Source organism: Tupaia chinensis, unplaced genomic scaffold (assembly GCF_000334495.1).
Source record: "Tupaia chinensis unplaced genomic scaffold, TupChi_1.0 Scaffold144016_1, whole genome shotgun sequence".
Classification (NCBI taxonomy): Eukaryota; Metazoa; Chordata; class Mammalia; order Scandentia; family Tupaiidae; genus Tupaia; species Tupaia belangeri.
In genome coordinates this window covers 666,390-681,335 of record NW_006203868.1, presented here as the reverse complement: position 1 = coordinate 681,335, position 14,946 = coordinate 666,390, and the positions used below count along the sequence as shown (strand labels likewise).

Here is a 14,946-nt window from a genome sequence, read left to right as displayed (position 1 = left end):
GGCGGCGGGCGCTGCGTCGTGGCGCTGTGGGGGCGGCGGCGGAGACTCGCGGTCAGCCGGCCGAGAGCACCATGCAGTGCTTGGGCGCAGAGTACCTGGTAAGTGCCCGCAGCCTCGGCCCTCGGGGACTAGCCTGAGAAGGACTGGCCCCTTCTGCACGCACCTGCCCTGCCGGGACGCTTCCGCGTCCTGCACCCCTGCAGGAGACAGCCCCAACCCTGGTGACCCCTGGGGACACCTGGCCTGGCGGACCCCATACCTTGACGCATGTGAGACTCAGGGTACCAGCCTGGGGACACCTTCAGGTGTACCCCAGTAAGAACTTGGGGCTGGGGACTCAACGTCCACCCGGCGCAGAACAGGTGCTTCCGCCCAGAGCAAGTGCTTCAAAGCTCAGCGAAAGAGCTTTAGGTGGCCAGGTTAAAACTGAACGAAAAGACGCCGCTTTGAGCAGTCTTTGAGTAGGTTTGCTCTTTAGGTGGGGCCTTCCTGGTGATTTATCCTCTTTTTTTCTCATCTGTCCCACTTTCCTGGAAGGTTTCTGCAGAGAGAACCCCCAGGCAGAGAGAGTGGCGACCCCAGATTTATAGGAAATGCACAGATAAGGCATGGTTGTTCCTGTTCTTTCTCTTCTGGACTGGTTTGGTAAGTACTGCGCTTGACAGGGAAGAGGATTGTGTGTGTGTGTGTGTGTGTGTGTGTGTGAAATAACTGCCCCACACTTAAGTCGCGTAGACTTTGTGCGGCAGTGAGAGAGACGTCTGCCATTAGCCCAGAGTAAACATCTGGTAGTCCTTAGAAATTGTCTGGCTGCCTTCTTATGACAGGCGGCGTCCTGAGAGGTGACTGCCGGAAAAAAATGGGAGCCAGTTTGCAATGGGATCATTATTTAGTCTGTGTATCTTCTCTTATTTCCTGGTGAGAGCAAGTTGGTTTTGGTTTTTATTTTTGTTTTGGTTTTTTTCGTACAGGCCATACCCCCCCCCCCCAAAACAAGTATTCCTCAAACTTTGGCGTTGTCTCTAACAAAAGAAAATCCAGGGGAAACCCAGAAATAAATCACATTTACTTTAGCTGGATATACACACACACTCTCTTGGTATATTGTGCTTGGCAGCAACCGGCCCTAAACACAAACCCTACAGTTAAATAAGCAATGATACACGCACGCACGCGCGCACACACACAAACACACACTGTAAGTTCTTTGTGTAGTGATTGCTGGGAGACCTCTGGCTGTGCATGTTAGTCCTGGGAGAGTCTCTTGGAAACAAACCTTAATGCTTTTATACTTATCTTAGAGTTGTAGGTAGCAGCAGGAAAAGCCACATTCAGATTTCTCATGAAACCACCCTTGTCAGGTTGAGGCATGCCATTTGCTGCATGGTAAATGATTAATTTATAAAGCCTGATAGTAACTACCCGAGAGTAATTACCCTTGGTTGAAAAGAATTCTGTTTGAATAGACCCTGATATATCACGTTGGTTCCTCTTCCAAGTAAGAAAGACACTTGTTCACTTGAGGACTTTTACTGACTGGTTTTACTCAGACGTGGTTAGAGGCATGAAGCGAGGCTGGCTTAATGGAATGTTTCATGTTGCTTACATGGTGGCCCTTGGGACTCTCCTGTAGGAGCTGAGCGAGACGGTGCACCTGCAGCACCTTCTGCATAACTTGCCCACAGAGGGTTGGGTCTCCTAAGGTGCAAATGCAGGGAGCAACTGCCCTGCCTCGGCCCTGCCAGCTTTGACCTTGAGCTGTTAATGTTAATTAGTGCTCTTCCGCAGCCCACAACAGCTTAGACCTAGCACATCACTCCTAGCTGTCAGCCTAACAACTGTCCTGAGGAAAGATTTATTGATGGTCTAGCACAGCGTGAAACATTATGAATCAGCTGAGAGGTGGCAGAGAGCTGGAAGCGGCTTCAAAATTACATTTCATATGCAAAATAAATCTGAAGGTTTCACTAACCCACATTCTCTTTCCTGTGTTCAGGGTTTTTGTTTTATTTTGTTTGAGTTTTTTACTATAGGGCATGTGTGCTCACCAGAGAGTCGGAGAAAGACAGAAAAACAGACAGAAAATGAGAAATCACACACCCCCAGGGGGATGGCCATGCTACAGTCCCTTCTCCTCCAATCTCCTCTTGAGATTTTGGGCACACGCACATGTGCCCAGTGTGTTTTAAGCCACTGGGTTCAGGCTTCGAACTGCAGTCTACTACATGGGAGTTCAGCAACATAACTATTAAACCATTTGCTGGTCCCACCTATGTTCAATTTTAATGCCCTCCCCCTTTTTTTTGGCCAGAGTATGTGTGTGCTCACCAGACAGACAGGGAGAAGGAGAAAGCACTGCCTTCCCCCATGGGACATGGTTATGCCACGGTCCCTTCTCCATTTCTTACCCTGTTGGGATTGGCACACATGTATGAGTACTTGGCATTTTTCAAGCTGCCACACTGGGATTTGAACTGCATGATTGGCCATGTGGGATCCAGCTCACATAACCAGTAGGACATGGGGCCATCCCAAAGAGGATCATTTCTTAACTAACTTTTAGGATGTCCTACAACATTATTTAGCCATATATATCCAAAAGAGAGCAAGGAGCATTTTTTTCTGCCTCCGCTGTCCTGCTTTCAAAATGAACATTCTGACCGGGATGTACTTGACCGGATTCTTATTGATGGTGTAGTGCTGAGTTGGGCTGGATCAAAGAGGCTTATGGGAAGGGGCCAGAATTATAAATAGGGACCGTCTCCTGCAAATAGCAAGGCATGAAACATAGAACAGAAAGCCTCAAAGTCTGGGCCACCTCTGCCACCTCTCACCTATGCAGAGTTCACCACCTTACCTTTTCCTATCCGCCTTTCAAGGTTCTGTGTCCCCAATCGCCCCAGCCACAGCTGATGGTCATCGTTTTGGTGGCATCAGCAGACCAGTGTATTATGTACATTCCTCCTGTGTCATGTCTCACATGGAATTGCACTCGTGTGTTTGAAATTAGAACAGTGATGCTTTAGAGTAGTAGCTTTATAGCAGGAGCTCAGGAATACCCAAATCCTGCTCCCAGAGTGGGCAAGTTGTGCAGAAGCTGTTGCAAATGCACCATCTCTCTCAGCTTCTAGAGGAGAATTTTAAGGGCCACAAATACGCCAGAAAAAAACTTTCTATTTCTCCCCACAAGGTTTCCAAGGGCACTCGCGTGTAAAGAATGGTGGTCAATGGAAAGGATCACTTTGTTAGGTTGCTGGGGAGCTGGGCAGGAGCACAGGACCACTTCCCTATGTCCAAACACAATCAGGACCTTCCACACTCCCGCTCGGAGGGATAGGAGTTAAGGCTGGGTCAGCTTACCTTGCCAGCCATGGACACACAGGGTCACCCTTACAGCCACAGCCTTTAAGTAAAGTCTGAGTGACCCTGTTTATCAGCAAAGATGACCCATTTATCCTGGAATCTGACCAGTTGGACCTAGGAGGAGCTGGGGGAATGAGGAGGGGCAGAGAGCTGCCTCCTTTATGAAAGTGCACATATGGTGAGTCCCGCTTGTCTTCTAACCTGAGTTTCTCTTTCTTTTTCTTTTTCTTTCTTTCTTTTCCTTTTTTAAAATTATTTATTTATTTATTTTATTGGAGAGGCTTTTGCTATAGGGTGCATGTGCTCGCCAGAAAGACAGAGAGAGAGACAGAAAGTGAGAAATAACCCCCCGGGGGTATGGCCACACCACAATGCCTTCTCCTTCACACTCCTCTGGGGATCCTAGGCACACATAGACACCTGCTCAGCATGAGTTTAAGCTGCCAGGTCTGGGACTTGAACTGCAGTCCACTATGTGGGAGTCCAGTGATGTAACCCTTATGCCATATGCTGGTCCTTAACCTGAGTTTCTGGAGAACAGCGATGGGATTTTATTCATCTTTGGGTCCCTCAATAACAGTCTCTGGCATACACTGGGCACCTGAGAGATTTTTGTTATTTTGAATTCTAAATCAGTAATGCATACAGATACAGAAAATCTAAAACGTATTGGACTTTGGGACAAGGTACCTTTGGAAAATAAGGCATCAATACTGTGTGTTCCTGAACGGTATATCACCTCTCCTGGAATGAACTTGTCACTCTCAGGCAGTAATGCCCATGGGGCAACTCACAACACTGTTCGCGTTATGAAGAGATGGTCAGTCTTGGTATAGGACTTGCCAGTGTAGATACATGGCACAGTGTGACCTGAGCTATCAACTATTCCACTTGCACTGTAAAATCCGATTAAAATGACGATAGGTTACAAGTTGTTCTTGTCCAAGAGAATTCATGAATTTCTTCCATGCATTTTAAACAACTACTCCAAAACAGTATTTTCAGACTTATAGATTTTGATACCTATTAGCTACATTACCTCTATAGAGTGCCTTAAAAGTAAGACATAAAGGGGGACCAGCAGATGGCATCATAGTAACATTGCTGGACTCCCACATAGTCAACCGTGGTTCAAGTCCTGGACCTGGCAATTTTAAACTCACATTGGGGGCCAGCAGGTGGCATGGTGGTTGAGATGCTGGATTCCCACATAGCTGACCATGGCTAGAGTCCTGGACTTGGTGGCTTGCTTTTTCACTTTGCGCCTCTCTCTGGTAAATTTAAAAATAATAATAGATAAAATGTTTTAAAATAATTCTTTAAAAATAAATATATAAATAACTTGCACCAGGTGCATGTGTGTGCATGCTCAAAATCCCAAGAGGAGAATAGAGGAGAAGGGATTGAAGCATGGCTGTCCCCTGAGAGGAGGGGGTTGATTTCTTGCTTTCTATCTCTCTGTCTCTCTGGTGAGCCCACACGCCCTATATCAAAAATCTCCCTTGGGAACCAGCAGTTAGCGTAATGGCTATGTTGCTGGATTCCCACGTAGTCGACCGTGGTTCGCGCCCTGGACCTGGTGGTTTAGAACTCACGCCGGGCGCGTGTGCGTGCGTGCGTGCCCAAGATCCCGAGAGGAGAATGGAGGAGAAGGGATTGCGGCGTGACCATCCCCCCTGGGGGGTGATTTCTCACTTTCTGTCTCTATGTCTCTCTCTGTCTGTCTGGCGAGCACATGCGCCCTATAGCGAAAACCTCTCAAAAAAAAAAATTCTCCCTTTAAAAAAAAAAAAGAAAAAGAAAAACAACAACAAAGTAAGCCAAAAAGGAAATCAGAAAGAAAGGAAAACAAAACCAGAAATAATTAGTACAGCCCTGATTCACTTAGTACACCAAAAACCTCAAGAAGAAAAAGAAAAAAAGAATGGAAAAAAAGAATGGAGCTGTCCTGGTGAAGTTAGGCCAAAAAGAAAACATGGAAGACTCTTGAAGAACAGGGTAAGAAGCACAAAGCGGTAGTAGGGAAATGCAAAGAATCTGCTCCGTGCTTCCTACCTGACCTGCTAAAGGAAGTGTCGATAGTATTGGAACAGCAGGACTTCGATGGGTTTGACTTGTTGAGGCGTTGCTGAAGGGGAGAATGCAGTGATGTTGGAGACTTCCCCGTCATATCTTTGGTGAGGTGGGGTCCATATCTCCAGCCCTTTGACTAGCCTCTCACGTGCCTCCTTGGTTCTTTCAGATGTTCATCATGGGCTACTCCGTCATAGCTGGAGCTACCGGAAGACTCCTCTTTGGCTATGACAGCTTTGGCAACGTGTGTGGCAAGAGGAACTCTCCAGTGGAAGGGGCCCCTCTTTCAGGGCAAGATATGACCCTAAAAAAGTAAGTGTCGGGGCCAGCAGGTGACATGATGGTTAAGGAGCTGGACTCCCACTTGGCTGACCATGGTTCAAGCCCTGGACCTGGCAGCTTGCTTTCTCACTTTCCCTCTCTTGTCTCTCTCAGGTCAAATTTTAAAATAGTGGGACCATCAGTTGGCATAATGGCTGTGTTGCTGGACTCCCATGTAGCTGACCACGGTTCAAGTCCCAGACCTCGTGGCTTGAACTCATGCCAGGCGTGTGTGCATGCGTGCCCAAGATTCCAAAAAGAGAATGGAGGAGAAGGGATTGTGGCATGGCCGTCCCCTCTGGGGGTGATTTCTTGCTTTCTGTCTATCTCTCTCTCTGTGTTTCTGGCGAGCGCACATTCCTCTTCCAAGTGGAATGTACCTATTTCATTCTCAGTAGCTGAGTGTCCATGGAAGGGTGAATGGTGAACAAAGGGTAGCAGATATATACACACCCTCGTATTCAGTCTTGAGGAGGAAAGAAATTCTGACATACCATTTAACATGGCTGAACCTTGAAGACATTATGCCAAGTGAGAGAAACTGGTCACCAAAAGATAATATTGTATATGTCCACCTATGTGACGAATCCAAAGTAGTCACACTCACAGCAACAAGAAGAAAAATTGTGGCTGCCAGGGACTGGGGTCAGGGAGAGGGATGGTGAATTGTTTAATGGTGCAGGGTTTCCATTTTGCAACATGAAAAGAGGTCTATAGATGGATAATGGCAGTGACAAGTTGTCACTTGAAAGTACTTGTTGCCAGTGAACTGTACACTTGCAATATGCTCTATATTCATGCTGGGAAAATGCATTTTGTATGCTGTAAGATGTACAGTGATTAAGTGTAAAAAAAACTAAGGATGGCAAACTTAATGTTATGCATATTTATCACAATTGAAATTTAAAAAAAAAAATTAAGAGAGATTTTTGCTATAGGACACATGTGCTTGACAGAGAGACAGAGAGACAGAAAGCGAGAAATCACCCCCCAGAAGGGATGGCCTCTCTGCAATCCCTTCTTCTCCATTCTCCTCCCAGGGTTTTGGGCATGCTTGTCCATGTGCCCAGATGAATTTAAGCTGCAAGGTCTGGGACTTGAATTGTGGTCGGGTTTCCATTTTGCAACATGAAAAGAGGTCTATAGATGGATAATGGCAGTGACAAGTTGTCACTTGAAAGTACTTGTTGCCAGTGAACTGTACACTTGCAATATGCTCTATATTCATGCTGGGAAAATGCATTTTGTATGCTGTAAGATGTACAGTGATTAAGTGTAAAAAAAACTAAGGATGGCAAACTTAATGTTATGCATATTTATCACAATTGAAATTTAAAAAAAAAAATTAAGAGAGATTTTTGCTATAGGACACATGTGCTTGACAGAGAGACAGAGAGACAGAAAGTGAGAAATTACCACCATGGGGATGGCCTCTCTGCAATCCCTTCTTCTCCATTCTCCTCCCAGGGTTTTGGGCATGCTTGTCCATGTGCCCAGATGAATTTAAGCTGCAAGGTCTGGGACTTGAATTGTGGTCAGCCATATGGGAGTCCAGCAACGTGACCATTACACCCTCTGCTGGTCCCCAAAATAAACATTTTTATGAAAATTAAGTATATGCTTATCACATATCCAGGAAATCTGTCCCCTAGCTCCTATTGGACTATCTTCCCTTCTCATTCTCAGCTAGAGGGAAAAGAAGCTTCTAGAATCCTCTTTTAAGGTCGCTCCCATAGCAAGTAGCCTAGAAGGCTCTTCTGACATTCATGTGGTTTCAGCAGTGTTAAAAAAGGGTCTGAGAGCTGCCCCCACCACTTGACCTATTAATGGCAACAACTAGTTTTGCTCTTATGTCCATTTACCCAGCAGCAGCTGACTGCAGCCGACTCTCTAGAGTATCCTAGCTCCCGGACTAGGAGAGTTGTGGTGGTGCAGGCCTTTAACTTCCAGCCACCGCCCCCTCTTTCCACTCCTCACTTTCCCATGGTCGGTCAGTTATTCTCTGAAGTGTTCTTGCACGCTCTCAGGTGCACGTATGTTTTCCATGGTTGCCTGTGTGTAGTCCATGCACTGGGCTGATCTAGCAATCCTTAGTTTAATCAGCCACTTCTCTTCCTCCATGACTGCCTTGGGTAACTCCCTCCTGTTGTCCCCCCGAAATGCTGAATCTGTAGAAGAAAAATGTTAGCATTTGCATGCGACTCACAAGCCGTGCAACTTGGCAGGTGATCTCCAGTTGGCATTAACAAATGTCCAGCGTTGTTGAAGCATTTGATTGGCAAACTTTGCTTTAGTAGTTCTTGGATTTATTAGTTTGCGAATATTTTTAAGGCCACAATTAAACCCAATAAGACTCAATGCTCTAAGACATTTTTCTGTTTCATCTAATTCCTTAGACATGTGTTCTTTATGAATTCCTGCAACCCGGAAGTCAAAGGCTTGAGGCTTGGTACCATTGCCCTTTGTGTGTCCAGCTGTCCTGAGGAGCAGCTCAACACGCTGGAAGAGGTCCAGCTCTTTGCAAATACCAGTGGTAGGCATCGGGGGGCCAGTTTGCTTTCACCCCCTTAGTGGGGTAACCTATGGGGACCTAGATAAGAAAATTCAGTCTAACCTTGCTTTCTCTATAAGGCTGGAAAGTGAACTTCCTTGTGGGTTGTCTCTTCCTGAATAGAAAAGGTCTTAAACATTGTCTGGTATTATCTTTTTTTTTTTAATTGCCAGGGTCCATGTGCATTCCTCAGATGGAGAGAGAGGAAGAAAGCACTTGCCACCCCCCAAGTGGGGAGTAGTCACCCTGCAGTCCCTTCTCTTCCATTTCTCTATCCTGTTAGGATTTGGGGTACAGGCCATCGGGGGCTGGGATTCAAACTGCAGGTGATCATATGGTATCTGTCTCCCTTAGCACTTGGCTGTGGGGCTGGCCCTATCTGGTTTTGTTTGAAACCTGACTGCCCAGCATGTGCTCTCTGCCCACTGTGGGGGAACGACCTTCCACAGGAGCATAGAGTGGACAGTCAGGGTCAGGCAGAGGTCAGAGAGCTCCATGCACAGGTCATCCAGCCCTAGGGAGGCACCACAGGCCTCATGTGGCATTGCCAACAAATATGTTCTCTTATGGACTTACTGGGGACACTCAATACCTTTACTGACTCGTGGAGTTGTAAGCTGTACCAAATACATTTGTGTAACTGGAGTACCGTGCTGTGGACCTGCTGTTTAGATTTGTCGTAAGGATCAAATAAACAAAGGGAAGTAAAAGAAATTCAAGGCAACCTACTGCAAATTTTTTCTGCCTGAGAAATGGTATGCCAGATTTTCATAAAATTATTTGCTAAGTTGAGTTAAAAATACTAAGCCTCGGGACCAGCAGTTGGCATAATGGCTATGTCACTGGACTCCCATGTGGTTGATCATGGTTTGAGTCCCAGACCCAGTGGCTTAAACTCACGCCAGGCGCATGCATGTGCGTGCATGTCCCAGATCCCGAGTAGGACAATGGAGGAGACGAGATTGAGGCATGGCCATCCACCCTTGGGGGGTGATTTCTTGCTTTCTGTCTCTCTGTTTCTCTCTGTCTTTCTGGCGAGTGCATGCACCCTGTAGCAAAAAAACTCTCAAAAAATAAAAAATAAAAAAAACTAAGCCTCTGAGCTCCTATAATAAATCATCTTCAAATATACTTCAAATAATTTTAGGGTCAATTATGAAACTTTCAGGGTTGAATTTGGGATTTTAAAGAGAGAAAAAGAGTCCCTAACAGACCACACATTGAAGGCTGACTTTGTGTTTAGGTCACCCATAGAACTGTTTTCTAAATGTGGGCAATTTCTTCTGTCTCCTTTCTGGTTTAGTGAAATGGCTGCGGTTTCCTTAATGACTCACCTGGGAGGATGGTCCATACTGTGTGTCTTCTGCTTTCAGGGTCCTTCCTGTGTGTTTATAGTTTGAATTCCTTCAACTATACCCAGAGTCCAGAAACAGACTCACTGTGCCCCAGGCTACCAGTTCCCCCAAGGTAAGCTTTGGTATCTTTTTCTTAACCATCAAGAGCAGTTTTGGATACTTGTTGCACATCCATTACTCTTCTAGGCTTTGCGGAAAGCCCAAAGACATCAAGTACATCTGCTGTCTGCAGGGAGCTTGTGACAACCAGGAGGCTAGGGATGAACAAAGAAGGACTGTTTCCCATGTACGTGGCAGACAATGGATTAGGGAAAACTCAGCAAGCAATAAAGGCGCTCATAGCCTTCAAAGAATACTAGAGCTAGCAAAAGGTAGTATCAGAATTATTACCAAATGAGTGATTTATATAGTAGTCAGTGTGTGTTTTTTTCTACTCCAACTATTTATTACAAAGTAGAAATCACTTACTTTTGCCATTTTATTGCAATCAGACATTGCTAGTTTCTATAGTCTTTATTTCTTTATAAGAAACAGAGCAGGTAGGTAAGGTACATGGTCACCATACGTTACTGCTCATTCAAAACAGGTTCCTATCAAGAACATACTTATTGCAGCAGCCAGTGGCATGGTGGTTAAGCCATCTGGATTCCACATGGCTGACTGCTCAGTTCAAGTCCCAGACCCTGCAGCTTGAAAGACACGTCTAGAGTGTATGTGTGTGTGTGAGCCCAAAATCCTGAGAGGAGAGATGGAGGATTGCAGTATAACCATCTCCCGACAGGGGTGCTTTCTCTCTCTCTCTCTCTTTCTCTCTCTCTGTCTCTCTCTCTCTCTCGTATTCTGGCAAGCTCATGTGCCCTCTAGCAAAAGAAAAAAAAAATAACATTCATTGAACTTCTCACAGGGTCTTTTTCATTTTTGTCAATTAGCGTAGTCCCTGGCACAGAGCGGACGCCATATAAATGTAGAGTAAAGTTGGATGGAGGGAACAGGTATGCCACAGTAAGTGGTTCATGTTCATATCTTTGAGAAGGCTAAGGGGGAAAATATTGTAAATATTCATTGCCACTACTGGGTTTCTAAGATATACTAAATAGCCATTCTTTAAAAAAAAAAAAAAAAAAAGTATGCATGTTTACATTGTAAGAGACCTCAATGCAAAATTTCTGAGAAATAATAATAATATAAGTTAAATGGCTGTTACGCCAACCATGTAGGAGAGTGTTTATCAAATTTTTGGTTGGTACCCAAAATAATAAATATATCACAAACACATACCTTCTTACATACATACATGTATAAAATAGAAATGGAAATATCAAAAAATAAGATTTCCCCTGACCGCCTATGATTTACACTAAAAGTTTCTCTCTCACTTTTTAAAAATAATTTATCTATGGAGCTGGTAAGTGTTGTGGTGGTTAGAGGCGCCAGACTCCCACATGGCCAACCACGATTTGAGTCCCAGACCTGGCGGCTTACTTTCTCCCTTTCCCTTTCTCTCTCTCTCTGTCTCTCTCTGGTCAAATTGAAAAATAATACAAGTGGAATTAAATAAATAAGTATTTTTTAAAAAAATAATAATTTATCTGTGGGGCCAGATGGTGGCACTCCAGTGAAACATGACACCATCCAAGGTTGACCCACGTGGGAAGGTTCTGGGTTCACGTCTGGAAACGTCTTTAAACACGCTTAGCATGTTTATGCCCATGATCCAGGGCTTCCCGAGGGTGGGTGCAGCATCAAGATCCTGTTAGGAGTTCTCTGTCTCTCTCTCTCTCTCTCTCTCTGCATCTTTCACTTATTAAAGGAATAAACGAATAAGCTTTAAAAATAATTAATTTCATAGTCTTCTGACTGGTTAAAAGTGAAGCCTAAGGGGCTGGCAGGTGGCGTGGTGATTGGAGGCGCTGGACTCCTACATGGCCAAATGCAGTTCGAGTCCCGGACCTGGCGTCTGGCTTTCTCGCTTTCACCTTCTCTCACACACACACACTCTGTCCCTCTGGTCAAATTAAATAAGTAAATGAATAAAGTTAAATAAGATAACTCTTAAAAAAATAAGAGTGCAGCCTAAAATATGCTGGTCTAGCAGGTACTTATACTCAAAAAGACTCAAGTAGGTTTATCTGCCTTAGAGGTAGAAAATATATAGTTAGTCATTCTTGTGACATGCTTTTCTAAAATAAATACTTCATCTTGTAAGTAATTGAAGGAGGGAATTATTTACAAAAGAGAATAACCATTCCATTTTGGGTTTTTTTAGAGGTTTTTGCTATAGGGTACGTGCGCTCGCCAGACAAACAGAGAGAGACAGAAAGACAGAAAGTGAGAAATCACCCCCCAGCGGGGATGGCCACGCTGCAATCCCTTCTCCTCCCGGGATCCTGGGCACGCACGCACACACGTCTGGCGTGAGTTTTAAGCCACCGGGTCCGGGATGCAAACTGCGGTCGACTACGTGGGAGTCCAGTGACATAACCATTACGCTAACTGCTGGTCTCACCATTCCATTTTTCTATGATATCTTCATTCTCAAGTTCTGGTTATCATTAAATATCATGAACATTTTTCAATGAAACATATCTGAACACAGAGAAAAAAATGAAAATGTTTTAGTAGGCTGAATGAAAATTATCTAACACTTGGAAAGAAGAAACAAACAAACAAACAAACACTGTGACTGTATCTGCAGATGGCATTGAAAGAGAATGGAACTTTTACGATTATAATTTAAAGTTGGATCAATTCTCCTCTTACTATAAATGAGAAGGCAACTGCAGTTCCATAGGAAGTTTATGTCTTGGTACTGGTGATGATAATGGCAAAGAGTTTTTGAGCTTTTGGTATTTGCCAGGTACTTTTCTAAGCTATTGAAATGCATTAACTTATTTGTGCCTTGAGAAGCCTTTTGGTGAAAGTCATTGTTTTCATCACATTTTATAACTGAGAACACTGATATAGGAAGGGTTAAGGATATACAACCTCCCATATTTATTTCCATAATCCAATATAAAAGCCAAGGCTGGCTTTGTTTTATTTTGCCTGGGGAGTGACCTCCCATACCGTGTTTCCTTGGGCCGCCATTCCCTCTACCTCTTGGGCCAGCCCTAGTCCTTTTCACCCTTGAGCGCAGCCCTTTCCAATGCTAAATTTTCAAGTGAAGACAAAGCTGTTGGTTGACTGGCCTTTCTTGGATGGAGTGAGAGAGATAGAAATAATCTTGAGGGCTCCATTTCCCTTTCCTACACAAGCCAGTGTTTGTTTAAGATGGAAATTATCATATTAATCATGGAAGAGCAGTGCCAAGGTTGAAAAGCTGGAGAACATGAGAAGTGTGGCTATAGGGCCAAAGAACATTCTCCAAATACCTCTTTTTGACTAAACCAATTGTTTCTTCTTCCTCTGTCAGTCATGTGAGTATAACATACCCCCTTACAGCAGTGGCTACATATCAAGGTTTGTGTACGCAAGTATGAGTTTTTAAGAGCAGTGAGAAAGTCCTGCAGAAGATAACGAGCCAGCATATCATATTTCCCCTCTGGTACACAATGTAATACTGTAGTTTGAGTCCCCTGTGTTTTAAAAATCTAAATGAGCTGGGTTTCCCACCAGTAAATTCTTGTTCTAGCCTTTCACATGGATGCCCATACATGTCCCTGCATTGTTTGCTCAGTTGAGCTCCACATGCAGAGTCACCTAAATACACAAGCAGCTCTCTAAATTACTTCCTGCAAGTTAGAATGCCTTTTGCCAGTGGGAAGAAGAAAGCAGAAGTGGGGGAGAAACCACAGGCTGTCTTAAAGATGTACTCCTGTTCCAGCTAATGAATACTTAGTGGGAAGCTGGTCAACCACCCAAGAGAGGTGACCCAAATTTATATGCTTTTTAAGGTCACCCTCAAGACTAAGATGGGTTATTTTTACCAATACGGAGTTATTAAATATCTAAAAAGTACCATGGGTGACAAAACCACGCTGACAAAATTAAGGCCTTATGGTGAATAGGGGGCAATCAAATGAAATGGCATCGGTTCCTTTCCTACTTGGATCTAGCAGAATGGTTCCTGCAAAGAGGGGTAGTGAGAAGAAGGGCTGTTCTGTAGGAATAAGCTGGTGATCTGAGAATACACCATCAGCACAAGCACATCCAGGGAGTAGGCTTAAAGAAGCATGTCCTTCAGGCACTCTGAAAGAACCAGAAATTGGCCATGCATATGAGGACTCCAGGAGTGCACTCTAATACCAGGCTCACCAAAGCTGTCTGAACCAAAAAAACGAGAATGTCCTGTTCCTTATCCGTGTGTGGTTGTCTGGAAAACGTAATTGGGATGAAATTTATCAAACAAGTTCTGTGCTTTGGATTATATGTATTACGACTTTCAGAACAGCTAATGTGGATGAGAACTGACAGCTGATTATAAGATATAAAACCGCAAAAAAAAAGAAGGCAAACAATCGATATCTAATCTTAATTTTCAGAAACAATAAAAATGTGTATTTTTTTTAATTCATATTTATTGATGTTAAGAATCTGTTTAGTCTCCTGACTGGCAGTTAGCATAATGGCTAGGTCGTTGGACTCCCATTAGTTGACCGTGGTTCGAGTCCTGGACCTGGTGGCTTAAACTCATGCTGGGCACATGTGCGTGCATGCCCACGATCCTGAGAGGAGAATGGAAGAAAAGGAATTGCGGCGTGACCATCCCCCCTGGGGGGTGATTTCTCGCTTTCTGTCTTTCTGTCTCTCTCTGTCTTTCTGGCGAGCGCACGCACCGTATAGCAAAAACATCTCAAAAAAAAAAAAAAAAAGGATCTGTTTAATCTCATGCCGGGCACATGTGCGTGCATACCCAAAATCCCAAAAGGAGTCTGGAGGAGAAGGGATTGCAACATGGTCATCCCCCTAAGGGGTGATTTCTTGCTTTCTATCTCTCTGTCTCTCCAGCAAGCACACATGCCCTATAGCAAAAGAGTCTCTGTCAAAAAAAAAATCTGTTTAGTAATACAAAAGAAAACTAAACACAAGGTTTGAAATTGGAAAGTGGGAGGTAAAATTACTGTTCTGTAGACAAGATGATTATAGCCCTGAAAATCTAAGAGAGTTAACTGGAAAACTACAAACAGTAAGAAAACTCATTTAGGTTGTATAAAGAAATTAATATACTAAAATCTGTAGGATTCATGTAAAAATACTCCTTTTACTATGGCAAGAAAAAAACACATATAAAAACAAAAAGTGTTTAGAAATAAATTGAGCAAGAAATATGCAGAACCATCGAAA

The 14,946-nt window shown here is 44.0% G+C and overlaps 1 protein-coding gene across 10 annotated transcripts in view; it reads left to right on the top strand.

Annotated features, from left to right (window-relative positions):
* The first annotated feature begins 25 nt into the window (after positions 1-25).
* The window catches only part of SLC44A3 (solute carrier family 44 member 3), a 91,405-nt gene continuing 76,484 nt past the window's right edge, over positions 26-14,946 (top strand). For 9 of the 10 annotated variants that reach the window (XR_001369569.1, XM_014583058.1, XM_014583055.1 and 6 more), the window contains exons 1-5: positions 26-98; positions 538-645; positions 5,606-5,748; positions 8,154-8,290; positions 9,682-9,775. Coding sequence is in view for 9 of the 10 variants with exons in the window: in XM_014583058.1 (XP_014438544.1) it covers positions 72-98; positions 538-645; positions 5,606-5,748; positions 8,154-8,290; positions 9,682-9,775 (509 nt within the window). In the remaining variant the exon portion in view is untranslated. The remainder of the gene's footprint in view (positions 99-537; positions 646-5,605; positions 5,749-8,153; positions 8,291-9,681; positions 9,776-14,946) is intronic. The other variant, XM_014583059.2, reaches the window with a different exon arrangement.